This window comes from Gymnoscopelus microlampas, assembly GCF_963454915.1.
Source record: "Gymnoscopelus microlampas genome assembly, chromosome: 4".
In the NCBI taxonomy this organism is placed as follows: Eukaryota; Metazoa; Chordata; class Actinopteri; order Myctophiformes; family Myctophidae; genus Gymnoscopelus; species Gymnoscopelus microlampas.
Window position 1 is genome coordinate 54,352,327 of NC_139941.1, and position 22,332 is coordinate 54,374,658.

General features: G+C 41.4%; 1 protein-coding gene across 1 annotated transcript; it reads right to left on the bottom strand.

The window, feature by feature from the left end:
• Nucleotides 1–911: 911 nt before the first annotated feature.
• LOC311044317 (WD repeat-containing protein 5-like) lies at nucleotides 912–20,006 on the bottom strand. Its single transcript, XM_084055806.1, has 14 exons — nucleotides 19,847–20,006; nucleotides 17,686–17,757; nucleotides 17,400–17,508; nucleotides 16,968–17,041; nucleotides 15,509–15,598; nucleotides 13,978–14,067; nucleotides 12,138–12,221; nucleotides 11,897–11,952; nucleotides 9,605–9,651; nucleotides 8,516–8,591; nucleotides 6,542–6,575; nucleotides 3,505–3,579; nucleotides 2,865–2,952; nucleotides 912–2,135 (listed from the first exon to the last, which is right to left on the bottom strand). Exons 2-14 carry the CDS (start codon nucleotides 17,755–17,757, stop codon nucleotides 2,035–2,037), a joined length of 996 nt encoding a protein of 331 aa, XP_083911932.1. The 5' UTR covers nucleotides 19,847–20,006; the 3' UTR covers nucleotides 912–2,034.
• Between the last annotated feature and the right edge of the window lie 2,326 nt (nucleotides 20,007–22,332).

Here is a 22,332-nt window from a genome sequence, read left to right on the forward strand (position 1 = left end):
TCAAATATCATGTGGGTAAACCTACCCTTCAACTTCAAACAACTTATTTCTTTTAAGTTGTTATTTTGAACTGGGGACCCCCCCACCTTGTCAAGCACTTGGAGTTGTAGGCATTGCATTTAGTTTGACTCGGTTCCACAGATAAATATTGTGAAAATAGACGATCTACGAGTTTGTAGATCGGATATTTTCACAATGTTTGCCTCTTTCTTATGTAATGTTTGACAATTTGGTATTGAAAAGGTCATTAAATTGCAACTTTAGAAATGTGCAGATACCCTGTATAGTATACACTTATACTGTATGTTGGTTTGTTCACTGTTGAGTGAGAAGACAATGTTGCACATTAAGCTAATCATCAGGGGACCCCACAAAATAATCAGGGGACCCCCGACCCCCAGTTCGGGGGACCACTGTTGTCATAGATGCTTGCTGATGATTTCAACTGATAAAAGACATCCTGAAATAAGGGCAGATGTTTAGATTTAGAGCCGTTTTGTCTTTTGCTTCAAGGACAACTTAGCCCACTCCATGTAGACACTTTTGTCTACAATTACTGATCAATGTCAGCTGGTGATTTTAGATATAGATTTAGATAAAGAGATATAGCTATAATGCTCAAAGGCCAGTATACATCAGTTTTTCAGTCACTAGAATGTAGTTGATGGTCACTTACACCATGATGTAACTGCACTCCCTCCCCCGAATGTTAAAATAAAATATGAGACAGGCCTGTCTGTACACATACACATAACATACAGGGTTTTAAAAAATATATAACTTAAACCCATGTAGCGAGACCTTCCCCAGTTCCCCGAGACTAGGGTGTTCTTGGTTCCAAACCGAGTTGGAGGCGGGGAACCGGTTTGATCTGGTTTGCAGCGGTTCCCATTAAACACAAACACTTACTCCACAGTTCAAAGTCAAAAAACAGGAACCTTTATTTACAAACATTTAAAAAGGAAAAAAAAATACGTTGTCAATAGTTCAGTTTTTGTTTCAAATCAGATTCAGTCAGTTGATAGTGATGATGTCTGTATCTACAGGGTTTCCCAAGGCCTTTTTTTTTTCCCAGGGTCTGGAATTCCTCTTCCTTTACATGTAATTAATTACTTTGTAATATGTAATTATAATTTCGTTGCTGTCTGGCAGAAACCTCATATGTCCAAATAACATTTAGTTTTTTCGTAAATGATTTGATCTTACTACAGCGTCACACAAGATCATCAAGAGTAGCAGATCCACCCTTACGGGTCCATTTGGTTCCATGTGTACACTCTCAGAGTTATATGGGGGATCCTTGAAACCAAAAAAGTGTAACCACTGTGCTGCGCTAAATGGAATTCCCAAACAGTGGGTTTGGGTTTGTGGTTCGTGGACACATCTTTATGGTCGTGAATAAATATCCCTTTTTGTTCTATTTCCTTCAAATTCTTTTCAATTATTTCAAAAGATAAAAAATATATATTTACTGTATATATTCTTTTCCCCAAACATTTTTTTCAAAATAACTTCATACCTCAAAGAAATTCCATAAATAAATAAATGTATAAGAAGTAGTGAAAATAGCAGATCTACAAGATCAGCTATTTTCACTAGTTTGGGTCCCGGGGTGGGGATATCAAATGAATATTTTGGGTCTGGGCGTTACACACAGAGAGGCGTTAGGTGTAGGTTTTGAGATCCTGGCTACTGAGATGCAATACTTCAATGAATGAACTAATGATGACATCATTAGTGGGTGTGGCTGTGAAAAAGAAAAGAGTGGTCTGAGTGGTTACCTCATTCTTCTGATCTGTGACCTCATCCTCTGACCTGTGACATCATCAGAGACAGACGCACACACGTCGATACAAAAACAACAGACCGACCTGACCGGTGACTTCCTGTCCCAAAGCAAAGACTTTAACAAAAGGAACAAATGCATTTAAACGCATTTAACAATGTTGACAAAATGTCACGACTGATTGGATGACGACATGAGCTCTGTCAGTCAATCAGACAGACAGTCAGTCAGTCAGACAGACAGACTGTCTAACAGTCACTCCTCCACAGTTTGATGGTCTTGTCGTTTTCCAGTGCAGCCGAGGCGATAATGTTCTCTGTGGGATGACAGGCTGTGCAAATGACAACATCTACACACACACACACACACACACACACACACACACACACACACACACACACACACACACACACACACACACACACACACACACACACACACACACACACAGTCAGTCAGGAGTTTAGACATTTCTCTCTCTCTTCTCCAGGTCAACTTCTAACATGTACATCAGTGGTCTTCAACAGGGGGTCCTCAGAGTTACTACAGGTGTGGGGGAGGGGGGGGGGCAACATCTCTGTGTGATAGGCTACTAGAATCTTTGCCAAAGATAGCAGATCTGCAAGCTCACCTGTAGATCGGCTATTTTCAGCAAAGAGGTTTTGTGTAGAGGGATAAAAGATCAGACCGACGGTCAAGTTTACTAAGTATTGAGAGTTTAAGTGGTTAAATGTATGAAAATACACATTAAAGGGATAGTTCACCCCCAAAATGACTTTTTTTCTTAGCTTAGGAATGTGACAAAAACAAAAAAATATCCATGAATTCAAGTCTCCATGGGGTGACTAATCCATAGAAGAAAAGTACTTTTTTTGGGTGAACTATCCCTTTAACATGAATCCAAAACTGATGACAGTGCTGTCAAACAAGTCTATGAAGTTATCTATGAACAGTGGGGGGTCCCTGCTTCATCTCGCTCTCAGCTAAGGGGTCCTCGGGCTGAAAAACGTTGAAGACCCCTGGTCTAGATTCTAGATGAAGACCATAGATCACAGTGTTATTTTTATTATTATCTTACCTGTGTGTCCTTGTAGTTTCTGGACAATCTCTTTGGTCTGAAGGTTCCAGATGTAAACCATGCTGTCCTCTGACCCCGACACGATCCACTGCAACACACGGGGCCAAAGGTCAACCACACCATGCACAGGTCAATAGGTCAACCAACTCACACACTAGAACATTGGTTCTCAAAGTGGGGTCCGGCGACCCCCAGGGGTACTTGAAGGGGTTCCAGGGGGTACCCAGCTAAATGATGGATAGGAACCAAATGGACCCTTATGGGTCTGTAACTCTGAGAGTGTACAAATGGAACCAAATGGACCCTAACGGGTCCATTTGGTTCCATTTGTACACTCTCAGAGTTAAATTAACATTGATTTTACAACATCAATTGGAGTCCCAGAGATAGAAATGCCATTAAATGGGGTCCGTAGCCTAATGCATGTCAAACTGGGGGTCCTTGAAATTAAAATGGTTGAGAATCACTGCTAGAGAGCCGTAAAAATCTTCTCTTATGTGGGTCCTGGCATTTCTTTTGAAATGGGGGTCCGCGGGCCAATAAGTGTCAATTTGGGGGTCCTTGATATGAAAAAGTTTGAGAACCACTGCACTAGAAGGAGAGGGGGGGGGGGGGGGGGGGTTGGGGGTCAGTGACTCACCTTCCCTCCAGTGACAGAGAAGTTTGCAAACACACAGTACTTCTCATTCTTGTGTCCCGAATATGTCTTCAAGCACTGGAAAACAAACCAGACAGACAAGTAAGACATACAGCTGGTTGGGCAGACAGGCGGACGGGCAGGCAGGCAGACAGGCGGACGGGCAGGCAGACAGACAGGCGGACGGGCAGGCAGACAGGCAGACGGGCAGGCAGACAGAAAGGCGGACGGGCAGGCAGACAGGCTGATAAAACATGCACATCAGCCAACGGACGTCACACGGCAATGTTTAACCTCCAAAAAACAAAACCAAACGGGTCAAAGAGGAGGCGGGGCAGAGGAGGACAACACATGGAACGAAGCAAATTGTACAATTGGTTGAAATAGGTGCTCTAAAGCATTGGTTCTCAAAGTGGGGTCCGGGGACTCCCAGGGGTACTTGAGGGGGTTCCAGGGGGTCCCCAGCTAAATGATGGACAGGAACCAAATGGACCCTTATGGGTCTGTAACTCTGAGAGTGTACAAATGGAACCAAATGGACCCTTATGGGTCTGTAACTCTGAGAGTGTACAAATGGAACCAAATGGACCCGTTAGGGTCCATTTGGTTCCCAGAGTTAAATTAACATTGGTTTTACAATGTGAATTGGGGTCCCAGAGGTATAAATGCCATTAAATGGGGGTCCGTAGCCCTAATGCATGTCAAACTGGGCGTCCTTGAAATTAAAATGGTTGAGAATCACTGCTAGAGAGCCGTAAAAACCTTCTCTTATTGGGGTCCCTGGCTTATCTTTTCAAATGGGGGTCCACAGGGTAATAAGTGTCAATTAGGGGGTCCTTGACATGAAAAAGTTTGAGAACCACTGGTCTACAGAGCATGACAGAACACCTGGCCGTTCTCAAATGAAACTAATCAAAATATAAAGACAGAGGCCCTCATTTATCAACGCAGCGTATAAACCGCCGTATATTTTTCCATATATTCGGCGTACACCAACGTCGAAGTCACATTTATCAACGCATCCTACACAGCTGATCCGAGCTTACACTTGGTCCCAGCGTTGATAAATGTCACGGCTGAAACGAGCGTCATTTAAATAACACGCCCCATAAATATTCTCAAAACGCCCCGATTTTACGACATGAAGACGAACCAGAATACGATCAAAGACATGAAAAGCCAATAAGAAACAGCCCCCCCCCCCCCCCCCCCCCCCCCGCTGGCCTCGCCGCACACGCACACGCACACGCCTCTCTCGCTCGCTCTCTCTCTCTCTCTCTCTCTCACACACACACACACACACACACACACACACGCACACGCCCGTAGCGTATTGTCACGTAGGCTTGTAGCCTACATGAATGACATATTATGATACCAATCACATCGGCATGAATGGAATACTTTTGTAGATTAATGTATTTAACCCATACCGAGCAGTGCGCGTTCGAGTTACACTAAAATAAAGCCCTCATGTAGGCTATTCCCATTTCCCAGTGAGACTCGGACCGTCGGACGGGCGAGTCCCGTCCCGCTCCGCATTAATGAGAGATAGCCTGGAGAGAACATTAATGAATGAAGGCTGGTGTGTATTGGACCATGGGTTAAATGTCTGATCTCCCGGTGGCCATGAAAATATAACAGCAGCGCCGCCTGTTAGACCGGTGCTCGCGCAGAAGAGTGCTCTCGCAGAAAGCGCCCGTATATTTTGAAAATAGCAGATCTACAAGCTCACAACGCGTTGCTGGCTTGTGAGCTTGTAGATCTGCTATTTTCAATACAGACAGATCTACAATCTTATCTGAATGACTGTTAAAGCAGTTTGTTTAAATTACTTTATAAAATGTTATATTTTCACAGGGATTATTTATTAGTGTAGATATACAGATTTATGAGTGGATTAGGTGTCCAATGCCTCTCAGACAGTCAAACAATGCTGCTCCGCAGGTCTAGGATGGAATAAACGGGTGCAGCCAACGTCAACAACTGGTCCCGACCAGACGTGAGATCTCAGCGTACCGTAGGATAAAGCCCACGTCAGGATATATTGATAAATGCCGAAAATTGCGGTGATCTCGCCGTACGCCCATTATTTGGTCTACACCGCGTTGATAAATGAGGGCCAGAGTCTCTGCAGAGCAGGGCCGGCTAAGTGGCTAGGCTAGCAGTTTGCATGAGAAGTTCACAGACAGTTCACAGTTCTCTATGTGTTCAGTTTGGGAAAAGTTGTCTAGAGCATCTCAATGTTGGGTCTGGACTGGCTGAGTAAACAGGGACTGTCTCTGTCAGCCGATCTACAAGCTCACAACACGTTGCGCTTGTATAACCAGGGGTGCACATAACTGGTGCGGAGGTGCGCATGCGCACCCAAAATAAATAATGCGCACCACATCAGACGACGCGAGGCGCTTTTGCGTACCAACAGCTGGGACAGGAATTTCCAAGCTTTTATTTTTTAGCAAAACTACAGCCATTAGGCGCAGGGGAAGGGGACGCATGCTGCACGTGCTCGTGTGATTGTTGCCTCCGTCGCCTCGCATCGCCTCGCTGCGTGCACGCAGCCAGCAGCGGCTGTTAGAGGCACTCGTCACTGATGATGAACGCACCGTAACGGTGCAAAATATGCCGTGAACGTCCAAATCTGGCGGATAAAAGCAGTGCAGCACAGGGCACCAACCTTGTGGGCTTCTCCTAACGGCGTATGAGAAAAAAAATGGCAAAATTTGGAAGCAGAGCGTCCTTTTTTCTCGCGCAGTAGACCCCCCCGTGTTGCACCCCCCCCCCCCCCCCCCCCCGTTGACAAAACGGGACGGGACCATTCATTTGGTGCGCACCAAGTCACATCTCCAGGTGCTCTTCTGAGTACTAGACCTAAAAAGTTATGTGCAACCCTATGTATAACGTAACAGCGTGTAGATTTGTCCTGCACGGCACATTCCATGCACGTCCACACAAGCGCACACACGACTGTAAACATTGGACAGACATGCATGCAGACCAGACAGACAGACAGACATGCATGTAGGCAGGAAGACAGTACCTTTCCTTTGCTGTAATCCCATAACTTCAGTGTGCTGAAGACAGAAGACAGAGCAGACAGACAGACAGAGACATCAACAACAGTTTAACACCACCGTTTCTCAACCTGCGGCCCGGGGACCAGCTGTGGTCACACTGGTGATATTCATAATGATCAGTGTGACAACCCAACAGACAGTACACAGGGGTAGAGCGGCCGGATGGAAGCCATGAGGTTTCCAGTTCGATCCCGGGCTCCCCCAGAGTTAGTGTTGAAGTGTCCTTGAGCAAGACACTGAACCCCTAATTGCTCCTGATGAGCAGGTTGGTGCCTTGCATGGTTTCCTCCTCCATCAGTGTATGAATGTGTGTGTGAATGTAATGCACAATCTATGTATGGGTACCAGGTACCCATATAAATAATAGAATTTCGGATCTGCTGTTCAGTTCCTAGACACGCTAGAAACTGCAAAGTGGGGTGCAGGTACCCTCATACTCTGAGAGTGTATTTTGAACCAAATGGACCCGCAACAGGTGTCACGATACGCCTAATCCACAATTCGATTATTTAATTTTAATTATTAGGCCATTTATTGACTCTTGATTTGTAAAGAAAAAAAACTTGTTTTTCAATAAATAACTTTTATTTGAATAAAAAATGATAAATAAATGAGAATCTAGAATAATAGAACGTTTAACATATTAATAATATAAACTTTGGGTTTTATTAACCGTCATTGACCTTAAGAAGATTAGTTAACATTCTTTGAAAAGTTATGATTTTTCCCCATTCCAAGTGGCTATGACTGCCTTTCAAAGTTTGCGGGCGGAGATCTGCGCACTAGGAGTCGCACACCGTCTAGTTAAGGCAGGCAATCAATTGTACATGGCTCAGCCCTTCAGTAACTCTTGCCTTCATTTCTCATACATCGCAGGCAACACACTTGCTCAAACACGATCTGATTGGCACTTTGTAGCGTGGTTCTAGAACGCGATTAAATGTTTAAATCCAGCGTTCTCCAACCACTGAAAAGGCTTGCATGTCACCGTGACTGAGCTCGTTATTTCTTGAGCACAGCCCGCGGGTCGAATTATGTGAGTTTGGAATAGTTGGCTGTCATCTTTTTACGGGACAGATGGGTAAATGAAAGGTAATGCAGACTGGACGCTACAATGCAACGCTGGAGAGGAAACATGAGGTTTCTCTCCCGGTCAACTCGGCTCAGGCTTCCCTGTTCCCTGTTGGAAGCAGGAATGCTTCCCCTGGACGCGCACATGTGCAGGACTAACATAATGCAACATGACTAACATAATGAAACAGGACTAACATAATGAAACAGGACTAACATAATGAAACAGGACTAACATAATGAAACAGGACTAACATAATGAAACAGGACTAACATAATGAAACATGTGCAGGACTAACATAATGAAACAGGACTAACATAATGAAACAGGACTAACATAATGAAACAGGACTAACATAATGAAACAGGACTAACATAATGAAACAGGACTAACATAATGAAACAGGACTAACATAATGAAACAGGACTAACATAATGAAACAGGACTAACATAATGAAACATGTGCAGGACTAACATAATGAAACAGGACTAACATAATGAAACAGGACTAACATAATGAAACAGGACTAACATAATGAAACATGTGCAGGACTAACATAATGAAACAGGACTAACATAATGAAACAGGACTAACATAATGAAACATGACTAACATAATGAAACAGGACTAACATAATGAAACAGGACTAACATAATGAAACAGGACTAACATAATGAAACATGACTAACATAATGAAACAGGACTAACATAATGAAACAGGACTAACATAATGAAACAGGACTAACATAATGAAACAGCGTGAGAATCGCGATACAGCTTGTCATTTCGGTACACTGTATCGAACGTCAATTCCGATACATTTTGGTTACACATGGAGTATGGTGACTTAGTAACGGTACATACTTGTCTAGAGTAGCAGCCAGGATGTATTTTCCGTTGGGGGAGAACTTGACAAACGACACAGGAGGATTATCATCATCTGGAGACACACAAACACAACATCTATCAATCCTTTGTTATATATTTAAACATGATTGATTGATTGAATATGTATTAGTCAAAGATGTGAAACAGCACGGTGGTACAGTAACACATTAAGGCTGAAAGGATAACAAACAAATAAAGTCTTGGGGACTTGTTTCCATTCCGGTCCTGTGTATTCAATTTATCAACAGAGCATATAATATTAACCCATTCAATCCGGGAACGAATCTGTGTCATTTTAAGATTTCTTAGGCTATTCAAAAATGGCAGATCTACAAGTCTACAAATCGTGAACATTTTTGCAAATCTTTGAATATATATATTTTTTCAAAGCTAACATTTTTAACTCAAATCTTTGCTACTGGGGGGGTCCCTGGCACATCATATTTTGAGATGGGGGTCGGTGGCCAAATACAAATAATTCTGGTGGTCCTTGACATGAAAAAGTTTGAGAACCACTGATATAGAAACATAAGTGTTTTCAAAAGACTGTTAGGATTTAGAAGACATTTGTAGAATCCCCCAGAAGCAAAGACTTTAGTGAAAAAAAAATTGCTTAAAAAAAAGAAGAATATTCAAAGATTTGCAAATAGTTTTTACGATTTTTCAACAACAATAAAAATAGCAGATCTACAAGCTCTCAGCACGGCACTCGGTGCCACAGATCTACAAGCTCAATCTGCTACTTTTGATGCTTGTGTGTGACGCTGTAGTATGATCAGGAAGGTGATTTAATTTACGAAGAAACACGAAAAAGTTTAAATACAGAGATAAGAGGTTTCTGCCCGACAACAACGGTAGAATGTATTTGTTTATTCTGACAGGACAGCACATATTAATGAACACATACACATGTAGATGTAAATACACAGGATTTAGCAAGAACGATAGTTTTTATCCGTCGTCTCACCGCATATTCATTCACTGTATGAATCACATATTGTAAACATGAATCTATGACTATATGATATACTGTATGTTTTTATGAATCAGCAGGTTTCTACTCACCTATCAGCGTCTTCAGACACTGGCCTGACGCGGTGTCCCATATACGACTACACACACACACACACACACCCACACACACACACACACACACACACACACACACACGTTAATTTTGACAGCAAATGTGTATGTAGTTTCAGTCAGTCTGTTAAAAATCAATTCCATTTTAGTTTCAGTCACATTGTAGTCCTCTGAAATGTTTTGGTTTAAGTTTAGACTACCCACAAGCCAAAACTCTTCATGCATTACTATGATTTTCTCACACATCACATACTGCTTCACAACCAACTCTCAAACCCATAGAATCACTCTACAAACCGACATTAAAAGCACTTGATCAAAAACCAAACCGTTACCACCATTGCCGTATAGTTCAAAAGTATAATCCTACTATAATTCTAGTAACCTCTGTGCGTGCGTTTGTAGTGGTGGTGGTGGTGAAGCTACCCGGTTCTCCTCACTCGCTGGACCAATTGCTCTGATTTTGCACACAGCCATTGACCATTACCATCTGAACACAACTGTGAAGCCCGTTTTTCAATTTAATCAAATCCCAGCTTCTTATTAGCGTTTTTGTGTCAAAGAATGTCGTCCCATAGCTGCGGCTGCCCAGCTATGGGACAAACTGCCTCCCGGGTTGCCAGATCATGTGCGCATATCCCCCCACGGATGCGCTGCGCCGACCGGGTATGGTCTAGTTTATTTAATTTTGATAGCTTTAAACATTTTGCAGATGCTTGTCTCATTTTTAAGGTTTTAAATGGGCTTGCACCTCCACCACTAAAACAGTTCATAGAGCGAAGAGAAAGTGGTGACAGAACAACAAGGGCAACTACCAGAGGAGACTGTGAGGTACCATGCAAGGGATAATGCTTCAGGGCGATTAACCACCGAGGCGAAATCGCCCTGTCGGGCTTTAAATTTCAATAATGACTACCTCCCCATGCATTATCCCGCTTATTACACGGCTACTTAATAAATACATAAATAAATTTACCCAAAAGTAACAACAAAACGAAGTATTTCCTTGCTTACGGCAATGAAAGTATTCCATAAGTATTGGGCTGGGCGGACAAGTTCGCCTCGCAGAAACAAATGACGAAATGGAAAAAAACTCGCCCCAAAACACACTCGCCCCCCATTCTATTTACTGCCGATTTGCCTGTAATACCGCCGGATTTGCCCCGGGGCGACTATGTTTTGGGGCGAGCGTTTTGGTATTCCCCCGTTGTTGCGCCACGATAAACAAGGAAGTGTAGTGGATCAAATAGAATGACTTTTCGGTTATTGCATCGTCTATTTCTCACTTCAAATGTTTTCAAAAACATTCTTGAGAGCAACGTTTAGTTGTAAATGACATTGGTTGTTTGTTTACATGGCTGTCATGTTGGATAAAGCATATAACCAAGCAGCACAGGTTGATATGAGCAGGTGTTCTGAGTCTCTGATTAGACAGCGGTCCGTTATTGAGCTCATCGGTCATTATCCAGAAATAATGACCGATGACTGACCAATCAGAATCGAGCATTCAACCAAGCCGTGTAATAATCAGACATAACAACTACCAGAGGAGACTGTGAGGTACCATTCAGACATAACAACTACCAGAGGAGACTGTGAGGTACCATTCAGACATAACAACTACCAGAGGAGACTGTGAGGTACCATTCAGACATAACAACTACCAGAGGAGACTGTGAGGTACCATTCAGACGGAGTGTGTTTGGTAAAACAGTCTTCTCTGTTAGAGCCTCCCATCACTGGAACAGTCTTCCTACCGAAGTAAGAGAGACCAACAACTATCTAACCTTCAAATTCAACCTTAAAAGATGGCTTAAAGCTAACCAAATTTGTAATCATGAGTACATTTCGGCTCCATTATCACTGTCTTCTCATATTTTACTGTATTTGTTTTGTCTTCTGTACTATGTCTACTTTTTTTTGTATAGTTGACGATGTCTCTTTTTGTATGGATAACTATACCACTTTTTTAACAGCCTGCTCAGGGACTACAGATGAAAATTAGCCAACTCTGGCTAACTCTGGCTCATTTACATGGACGTGAATAACTGACATGTTGATCAATGTGCATTGTCCCTGTTAAATAAATAAATAAATAAATTAAATAAAGCCCAGCCATAAAACATGTATGGAGGATTATAATAAAGTGTTTTGTCATCGCAAGGCAGGCAAACTTCATTAGGAAAAGATTGAGGTTGTGGTTAGGATTTAGACATTTAGTCTGTCTGTCTGTGTGTGTGTGTGTGTGTGTGTGTGTGTGTGTGCTCATACCAGAGACCGTCATAGCTGCTGGAGACGATCAGAGAACCATCTCTGTTGAAGTGAACCTACACACACACACACACACACACACACACACACACACACACACACACACACACACACACACACACAGTCAATCAGAGTGGAATGGGGAGATCTTTGCCAATACGAAGATAATAAGATGACAGCTGCTGAGCTAGGTTAACTAGATGGTTAATTAGCTCGTTAAAGTGTTGTTTAATGAACTTACAGCGGAGACTGGGTCGGAGTGGGCGGGTAAAGTCTTCAGACACTTTCCTGTTTTCACATCCCAAATACGCACACTCTCGTCAAACTACACACACACACACACACACACACACACACACACACACACACACACACACACACACACACACACACACACACAGGGGATAAGAAGTTATACAGTAAATTAATTCATACTTTTTAGAGACAAACACAAGATATTAATTTACATTCATAGTATAAGACAATACTACTAGTTAATAAAAACATAGAACTGTTATGATATGACAGATACAATACAAACCACACAGACACACACACACACACACACACACACACACACACACACACACACACACACACACACACGTTTATATGTTGGATTCATGCTTAACCCATTAAGACCTGGAACGCATCTGTGTCACTTTTTGATTTGAGCTAAAAAGCATTATTTTACACTTTGGCTATTCAAAAATAGCAGATCTACAAGCTCATAGCGCAGCACCGAGTGCCGCGCTATGAGCTTGTAGATCTGCTATTTATGAAAAATAGTGAACATGTGTGCAAATCTTTGAATATATATTATTTTAAATCGAACATTTTTAACTCAAAATCTTTGCTTCTGGGGGGTCCCAGGAACTAAATGTTTGGAGATAGGGGTCCGTGGCCAAATACATATCATTTTGGGGGTCCTTGACATGAAAACGTTTGAGCACCACTGATATAGAAACATAGGTTTTTCAGAATACTGTTGGGATTTAGAAGACATTTGTAGAATCGGCCTCAGGTCTTAAAGGGTTAATATGCGTATATTCAGACCTTGAATAGAAAAGATCATGAGTAAAATAAACTATAACATTAACTGACACAACACTGATGACAGAACTATCAAACTAGTCTATGAATCTGATCTATGAAAAGGTTTAATATGCCACAAAACTTTATACAATATGTTGGGGGGGAGGTCAGGGGGGGGTCATTATTGGCGAGGAGTCACGACCAATGTCAAGTTATATATTATAGTTTCAAATGGAGGCACTGCATTCAACTGTACTCTTTGTTACACCATTTTCATTTTAAAAAAGAGGGAAAAGCTCTAAGAAGATAATAAGAGCTAAGCTAAAATCCTGGATGTATTTTAATGAATAAAATCATTATTATTACAAACAACTACTCTGTCCTGGCGAGGCTTCCACCTGGGTGTGTTGAGGAGGACATCTAGTGGTCGACAACGGCAATGCATTTAGCAGACAGCATGCAGATTGGGTGATACCGGTGTTGACCAGCATTTATTCATTACTAACACAGTGTCAACACACACACACACACACACACATTTATTCATTACTAGTCTTGCGTGGCCAGACTGTTGCCCCACACAATTTTCAAATGTTTCCGGTCATACAGTCTGGGACTCTGAAGCTCTGATCATGATTAGAATACAAACCGGATGTGAAGCCTCCTCTCCACTTCCGTTTGGTCTTTACAGTCGCGCAAATGTATCCTAATATAAATACAAATCATCTAAGTATATTTAGCTTGCTGCTTAGCAGAAATGGAAATTAAAAAGTAAAATGTAAAGATATTTTAAAATATATGTTCGTGAATGGAAGTGCCAGTTTCCTCTCTCAGATTTGGGGAGTTGTAGTTCCAGACTCTATATAGCATTCAGAGATTGTGGAATAGTTGTCTGGCTACGCGAGACTAATTCATTACTAACACAGTGTCAACACATACACACCACACACACATTTATTCATTACCAACACATCGACAACCCTAACACACACACCCCACACACACACACACACACACACACACACACACACACACACAGTTCTTACCGATCCAGACACGACCAGGTTGGACTGAGGGTTGAAGTTGCAGCAGAAGACGTAGTTACTGTGTCCTTTTAATGTCTTCAAACACTTCCCCTGAAGACAGACAGACAGACAGACAGACAGACAGACAGACAGACATGTGATGAGTGGTTTATGAACACATCACCTCAGTGTATTCGACGTCACGAGGAGAGAGAGAGTCAGTCAGGTAGGAAAGAATAATTAAAGCTGGCCTTACACTACAGGATCTTTAAAATCTTAAACGATTTTGAAATCTGGTAGCATCACACACTACAGGATAATCGTATTAACACGCACGTGACGCTGTGACGTGTATTACATTATGGACGATACATTTAACACCTGACCAGAATAATAACATCTTGTATAGATGAGGGGGTCCCTGGAACAAAACGTTTTTTCAGATGGAGCTCCACTGCCAAATACATATTAATGTGTCCTTGAGGTAGGGTAAGTGGTTTTCTTTGGTTAAAATAAGAAGGAGGATGTTGTCTTATAAATGAATAGCAGACATAAGTGAAGGAATGACGGGTGGAAATATATGATGTATTTCTTTTACCCATATCCATGGACTGGGCTGGAAGGAAGGAAGCAATCAATCAATCAATAATCATCATCTACCTACATTTGAATCGATTTATTGTGTTATTAGCTTATTACCTATTCATCTATTTCTCTGTCAATGAATACAGAGAGAGAGAGATAAACAGACAGACATTTTAATCTATTTATGGTGCTATACCTATTCATCTATTTCTCTGTCAGTACAGAGAGAGAGAGAGCGAGAGCGAGAGAGATAGAGGGGGGTGGAGGGACGGACAGACAGACAGACAGACAGACAGACAGACAGACAGACAGCAGAGATATAGTCCTACAGGAAGATGGACGTGATAAATGGAGTCAGTCAATTTGATCCACCACAGCTGCACCTGATTGTCCATCCTATATAAACGACCTAGCGGTATTTAAAGTGTGTGTGAGAGTGCACACTGCACACGCATGATGGCGTGTGTGCGTTTACCGACAGCCAGCGGACTCTATCCCTTGCGTCGGAACAGCGGCCATCTTTCTCTCGCCCCCCTCGCTGTGCCGCTCCATACAGTAGCGATCCAGATAAATACCTAACATGTTTGAAAACGGTCGGGGCGATCCCGACCATCCTGTGAGCACCTCGGGAGGGTTAAGGTTGGATCGTTAAACCCTCACACTGACTAGACCATATTTGTGATGGATGTGGGTCCAAAAATACATGATATATTTTCACCGGTCATTCCTTCATTTAATGTAGGCATTTTATCTTATGTTTACCAAACCACAAATCTAGTTGTTTTTCGGCATTATTTCTCCATTTATCACGTCTATCGATATTTATGCCCGAGATTCGCCCCCATGTAGGCTGGGGTACTCCCCCGTTACTCGGGAGAGTTGTTTCAGACCCCGATTTGTAGTGTAAGGCCAGCTTAAACATACGTGTGTGTGTGTGTGTGTGTGTGTGTGCGCGCGTGTGTCTTACAGAACTGCTGTCCCAGATCTTCAGTGTCTTGTCGTCGGAGGCGGAGACCAGCAGGTTGGAGTCAGACGACCACGACACGTCAGAGATGCCCTGGAGGACACACCCACCCATCACCACAACACATATGACATCACCACAACACATATGACATCACCATAGATCACTGTGACATATAGGGCTAAGTTTGACCACTTCAAATGCTCTAATCTTACAAAAAAAATAATAACCAAACATTATTTTGGCTATTTTCGCCGCGCAACATGCTTCCATAGAAGCATGGATTAAAGCAGTGGTTTTCAACCAGTGGTCCTTGGGGGGCTACCAGGGGGTCCCCAGCTAAATTATTTAACATAGCCTCAGAATCATTTTAACCGCTTAGCTTTGGCTATTCAAAAATAGCAGATCTACAAGCTCATAGCGTGGCTATGAGCTTGTAGATCTGCTATTTTTGAAAAATCTTGAAAATGTGTGCAAATATTTGAATATACACATTTTCCAAAGAGAACATTTTTAACTCAAATCTTTGCTTCTGGGGGTCCCCTGGCACAAAACATTTTCAGATGGTGGTCCGCGGCCAAATGTATATCAATTTAGGGGTCCCTGGCATGAAAAAGGTTGAAAACCAATGGATAAAAGCAAAATTAAATCTCACGACTGAATTAACACAATATGTAAAATGAATGTGGATGATGTTTTAGTAACATTGTTCCTGCTGTTCTACAGACTGCCAACCAGGTGAAGAAATCACAGATTGATGCTTTAACCTTTGCTTTTATGACATGTCCGAGACCACTAGGGTTTTAAGGAAAATGCTTCTAAACATTTTGCTAGTTTGACCACTTCAAATGCTCCAATCTTTGAAAATATTAACCGAAAATAGCCAATCTACAAGCTCTCAATGCGTCGCAGAGCTTGTAGATCGGCTATTTTCGTAGCGCAACATGCTTCCATAGAAGACATGCTGGCTGCTATGGAATCCAAAAGACTGAAATCAGTCGTGGTGACTGAGAACTTTAAGCCATTAAGACCTGGAACGCATCTGTGTCACTTTTTGATTTGAGCTAAAAAGCATTATTTTACACTTTGGCTATTCAAAAATAGCCAAAGTCGGTGCCGCGCTATGAGCTTGTAGATCTGCTATTTTTGAAAAATCGTGAAAATGTGTGCAAATGAATATATTTATATTCTTTTTAAGCAAACATTCAACTCAAATCTTTACTTCTGGTGGTCCCTGGAAAAAAAGATTTTGAGACGGGGGTCCGCGGCCAAATACATCATTTTGGGGGTCCTTGACATGAAAAAAGTTGGAGCACCACTGATATGGAAACATACGTTTTTCAGAAAACTGTTGGGATTTGGAAGACATTAGCTAAGAATTGCCCTCAGGTCTTAATGGGTTAATTCATGCATAGAAAACAGAACTTTAATCCATAGAGGTACGTTGGGTGCAGGAACTCACCAGCTTGTGGCCGGCGATGGACTTCTCAAACTTCCCGTCGAACGCTCCCCAGATCTTTATCAGCTTGTCCGCAGCTGCACACAGAAACACGCGTCGCCATGGAGACGGCATTATTATTATTATGGGTTATGATGAAAGAAGCCTGGTTTGTAAAGGTTCTGTGTGAAAGCTACAAATGCAGCTATAACCCTAACCCCCCAATGCACAGTAGTTTTTATTCTACATGGCTCAAATTTAACCTTCTCAAAATGGCTAATGACTAATCTGCATAGGGGTGTCACATTTACATAATCGCAATTATTTGGGCCGAATTATTGAGGCTCCAGAGCCGCGGGTTGTTGACCCCCGCTCTAACCGCTACACTAGCGCAGCCCCCTAGCCCTACTAATGCATATACAAAGTGAAATGTAAAAAAAGGTATTGTATTCTTACAGGAGCTGGCCAGCCACTCTCCATTGGGGCTGAACTTGACAGAAGACACCGCCTTGGTGTGTCCGGCCAGCGTGAACTTCACTGTGTAGTTGGGCTTGGCTGGGTTGGACTGGAACACACACACACACACACACACACACACACACACACACACACACACACATCAAATCAACATTTTAGGACAGCATTGACAATAGCTTACACTAGCCGAAAAGAAAAGCTGAAAAATAGCAGATCTACAAGCTCTCACCGCGTCGTGCTGTGAGCATTAAGTCTAGTAACGTACCTTACTGCTGGATCCAGATGAAGACTTTACGTTGTCTTCATGTCGCTCATGTTTCTTGTCTTCTGATGACATCTAATAATAACAATAATACATTATGATACATTTTAATTATATTGCACTTTACACTTGAAACAAATCGGTCGACACGTGCCGACATTTTGCACCTTAATCCCATGTACAACGCACTGACTTTTGTCCATAAGTATATCATACACAGTATACATCTGCTGCAGTGTTGATATCATCGACTAAAACTATAACAAAACATTTTGGTCGACTACCTTTTTTCACTGACACTAAATAAAACTAAGCTATGATGACTAAAACTAAGACTAAATATAACAACAATTTCGTCAACTAACAAAAAGTAGACTACAATGTCAGTGAGGGACTAGTGGAGAAGAGATGCAGTAAAACTAAAAGACAAACAATGTTATGTTTGGTTGTGCTCGGGTATTGCGCTCTGAAAATAGCCGATCTACAAGCTCACAATGCGTCACAGCGACGCGTTGTGAGCTTGTAGATCGGCTATTTTCAGCATGCAACCAAGTGTAAAATCATCCATTACGACGCCATCAAGGCACCACCACAATACATTTTAGTCGACTAAATCAACTGTAGATTTAGTCGACTATAATCTTATGATATTTAGTCGACTAAAACTAGACAAAAGCTAAAACCAAACGTGTTTTTGGGGGCGAGTGTGTTTAGAAACTACTTTTAGTTGACTAAATATCATAAGATTTTAGTGGACTAAATGTACAGTTGAATTAGTCGACTAACATCTATGTTGGCAGGTCTTGATGGTGAAACCTGTGTGCCCAAAATAGCACATCTGCAAGTTTTGCAACACGCGGTCAGTGAAAAAAGGTGGCTGGCGAAACATTTTTCGTCATAGTTTTAGTTGACGAGATTAACACTGGTGAGACTACGTGCTCACTGCTATTAGAGCTGCATTCCATATAGTCATATATCTGTCCTGTGTAACTGTTGTTTACCAAGCCTGGTACAGTACTATCATACTACAGAAATGACATGTTTATTATGTTGTAATGGTCAGTGTAGGGACACACTTTGTTCCTTATTTTTGGGTATCAATCAATGACGCATCTTGCAAGTTCAAACAGCTCATATATATATATATATATACTTTAATACAGGTTGTTAACCCATTAAGACCGGGAACACATCTGTGTAATTTTAACATTTCTTTGGCTATTCAAAAATCATGAACAAATTTTTTTGGTCCAATCTTTAGTTCCAGGGACCCCCAGGAGCAAAGATTTGAGTTACAAATGTTCGCTTTATAAAGTATATATTCAAAGATTTGCACAAATGTTCAAGATTTTTCAAAAAAATAGCAGATCTACAAGCTCATAGTGAGGCACTCTGTGCTATTTTTTAGGATCATGTTCCCCACCAAGAATATGGATCAAGTGACGTTTGGCAACCCTATATGTCACTGCAACACACAGTACTGTACTCAAGTACAATTGAGGAATTTTTAATCATTTTCAATACTTTAACATTACATCTCAAAGGCAAATATTGTACTTTTACTCCACAACAATTATTTGAAAACTTTAGTTACTGGTTACTTTGTTTTTGATTATTACAAAAAACACACACTCACTTCAGGCCTATATACATTTAGGCCTTTTGAAAATAGCAGATCTACAAGCTCGCGATACGACACATTGTGAGCTTGTAGATCTGCTACATTCAAAACATTTGTATACATTTCACAACTTGTGAAATGGGGATATTTTGCATGATGAGTACTTTCTACTTTAGGTACTTTGAGTACATTTTGATACCAAATACTTTGGTACTATTACTCAATTCAATTTTGAATCCCAGACTTTTACATGTAAAATATTCTACATTGCAGTATTGATACTTTTACTTGAGTAAAAACATGCGAGTACTTTTTCCACCACTGCACAGTGCACGCACACACACACACACACACACACACACACACACACACACACACACACACACACACACACACAGTAAGAATGAAACACACATAATAACTACACACTGCTGTTAGCATTAGCTCACTGTGCTGCTTGTGTGGACGGAGGAAGCTAATGCTAACCATGCTAGGCTAGGCTAGCATCGTGTATCTTATAGGGGAAACAAACTATAAACGTACCGTGTTGTTCAGCAGCTGTAGCGCCACCACCAGGAGGCTGAACACAACTATTAGTTAATAAGCGTGTTAATTACCATGAAGTTACAGTAATAAATGACTTATTAGAGTTATAAACACACAATTCAGTTCAGATCAGAACTGATACACACAACACAGCCTAGTGTTGCCAGGTTTTGCGAGACATAAGCAACCAGGGTCTATGAAAACAACAAGCCCAGAAGAAGCAACCTTACAGGCCATTAAGCACTGTACAACCTGTATACAATACGGTGGCTCTGTTTGGTGAGCTTGTAGATCTGCTATTTAAAAAAAAACAATCGTGAAGAAAATGTGGAATATTTGTTTGTTTTTACACAAATCTTGCATTAAATGGATATTTATGAATATTAAAAGAATATTCATAACATAACAAAAATGTTTGGACATGAAAATGAGAACCACTGGTTTAAACAACATTAGGAAACAAGCCCAAATAAACAACTACACTTTAGAAACAAGCCCAAATAAACCTCAACCAATATTTACAAGCAACTTTACAGAAAAACAAGCCCAAAGTCGCTTATAATAATCAGACATGGCAACGCTGAACACAATGTGGCGGTCGTCGTGACGTCATGGACACTCTACTCTACTGCGCAGCCGCGGTGAGCGTAACGTGAGGCGTGTGCTGTGTGCGTGCGACGTGCGTCGAACACAGCCGATCTACAAGCTCACACCGCAGATAGAGCACGTTGGCGTTGTGGGGTCTGTGAGCTTTTAGATCGGCTTTTGTCGAGCACCGGGCAGCGTCGTGCGACACGTTTCCGGTGCCGAGGTTCAAAACACCACGTGACCCACTACATTGTCCAATAATAGTAGTAATAATAATAATAATAATTGTTCAACTCCACATTAATATCCACGGTGGTGTAACATTTAAATAACCAAGTAATTTACTCAAGTACTGTATTTAGCTGTCAATTTGTGTCATTATTTGAGACACATCCGGGTTTTTGACCAATAAGCGCCTTTGTTTGGCCCGATTTCGGGACCGCTGACGTTTTTTTTGGGGCTAAACAAAGGCATCACGTGACGTTAATCCCCTTCCCCTATTCGCTCATACTAAGACATGACGTATTTGTAGGCACATGGATACCTCATTGGATACCAATCCTCGATAGTATAGTGGTCAGTATCCCCGCCTGTCACGCGGGAGACCGGGGTTCAATTCCCCGTCGGGGAGGATAATCTTTATTTCTATTTCTATTAATTGAGTACGAAGGACCCCAATGGAAACAAGCCATAGGCTTTCTTGGGTTTAAAATCCTCAGCAGAACTTTTTTTGAACTGTACTTTCCTGTGCTTTCTTTTGCAAAACTGATAATAAAGTATTCAATCTATCAATCAATCAGTACAATGTTGAGGTATGTTTTACTTATTGAATCTTTACAATTTCCAGTACTTTGTGTTTCTACTCCACTACATATCAGAGGAAAATATTGTACTTTTTACTCCACTACACTTATTTGAAAACCTTAGTTACTACTAGTTACTTATATAGATACTTAGTAGATTTTGCTTATACAAAACATACACTAACCACTTCAGCCCTATATAGGCCTACTTATAAGCCATTTGAAAATAGCCGATCTACAAGCTCCTACAAGCCGATCAGAAGCTTACTTTGTGCTCTTTAGATACTACAATAAAATAATACAGTGCACACAGCAAGCAATCTGGGAACCCATCGTCAAATAAAAAGGAAAAACAGCGCCCCCAGCGTTTGTTTTGAAAGATTACACATTAAGAAACAACAGCAGAAAAAAACAATGTGTGATTATGTCTTCTTTTATTTTCCTGGGGCGAGTATTTCACAAGGTCATAATCGTTCAGAAACAGTGTTTGTTCATAAGGTGGTCACCTGGCCCTCATTGACTCCAATGCATTCTACGGCTGCAGTTTGTCTGCCAGGGCGGAGTGAACGCAACCCGTCCAATTTGATCCGGAGAATCGATTCGGTTGTTAAGACGCGACGTTGCGCCCCGCTACAATAACTTCCGGGTCCAAGTGTGTATTTTCCCAATATGCGCAGTGCAGTGTCCCTCGCTGTTTTCACAGATCTGAGACTAAAACAATGACTAAAGTGTAATTCTATGGTACCGCTTTCCTGGCAACGACAAAAAGAAGAGGAAATCGTTTTTTTTATATACATCTATATATACATATATATATATAAATAAATATAAAAAATATATATTATAATGTTAATAATAATAATAATAAATAAATACAAATATAAATATATATATTAGCCTACTTTTTACTGTCTATGATATTAGCATTAGCCTAAGACCCTTATTAACCCTCAATGGTTCATTTCTGAAAAATACGATACGATACGATACGATAATACTTTATTGTCAGTTTGCACTGAAATTTGTCTTGCGACCCAGAAACAGCCATGTATGCAACATATAACAGTACACACATTTGACATGACACAAGAA

Excerpts from the sequence above, each read along its gene's own strand:
- LOC311044317 (XM_084055806.1), bottom strand. The coding sequence starts at position 17,757 with ATGTCATCAGAAGACAAGAAACATGAGCGACATGAAGACAACGTAAAG. Across the intron at positions 14,068-15,508 it reads AGATCTGGGACAGCAGTTCT|GGGAAGTGTTTGAAGACATT; the intron begins GTAAGACACACG and ends GTCTGTCTTCAG. Across the intron at positions 8,592-9,604 it reads GTGTCTGAAGACGCTGATAG|ATGATGATAATCCTCCTGTG; the intron begins GTGAGTAGAAAC and ends GTGTGTCTCCAG.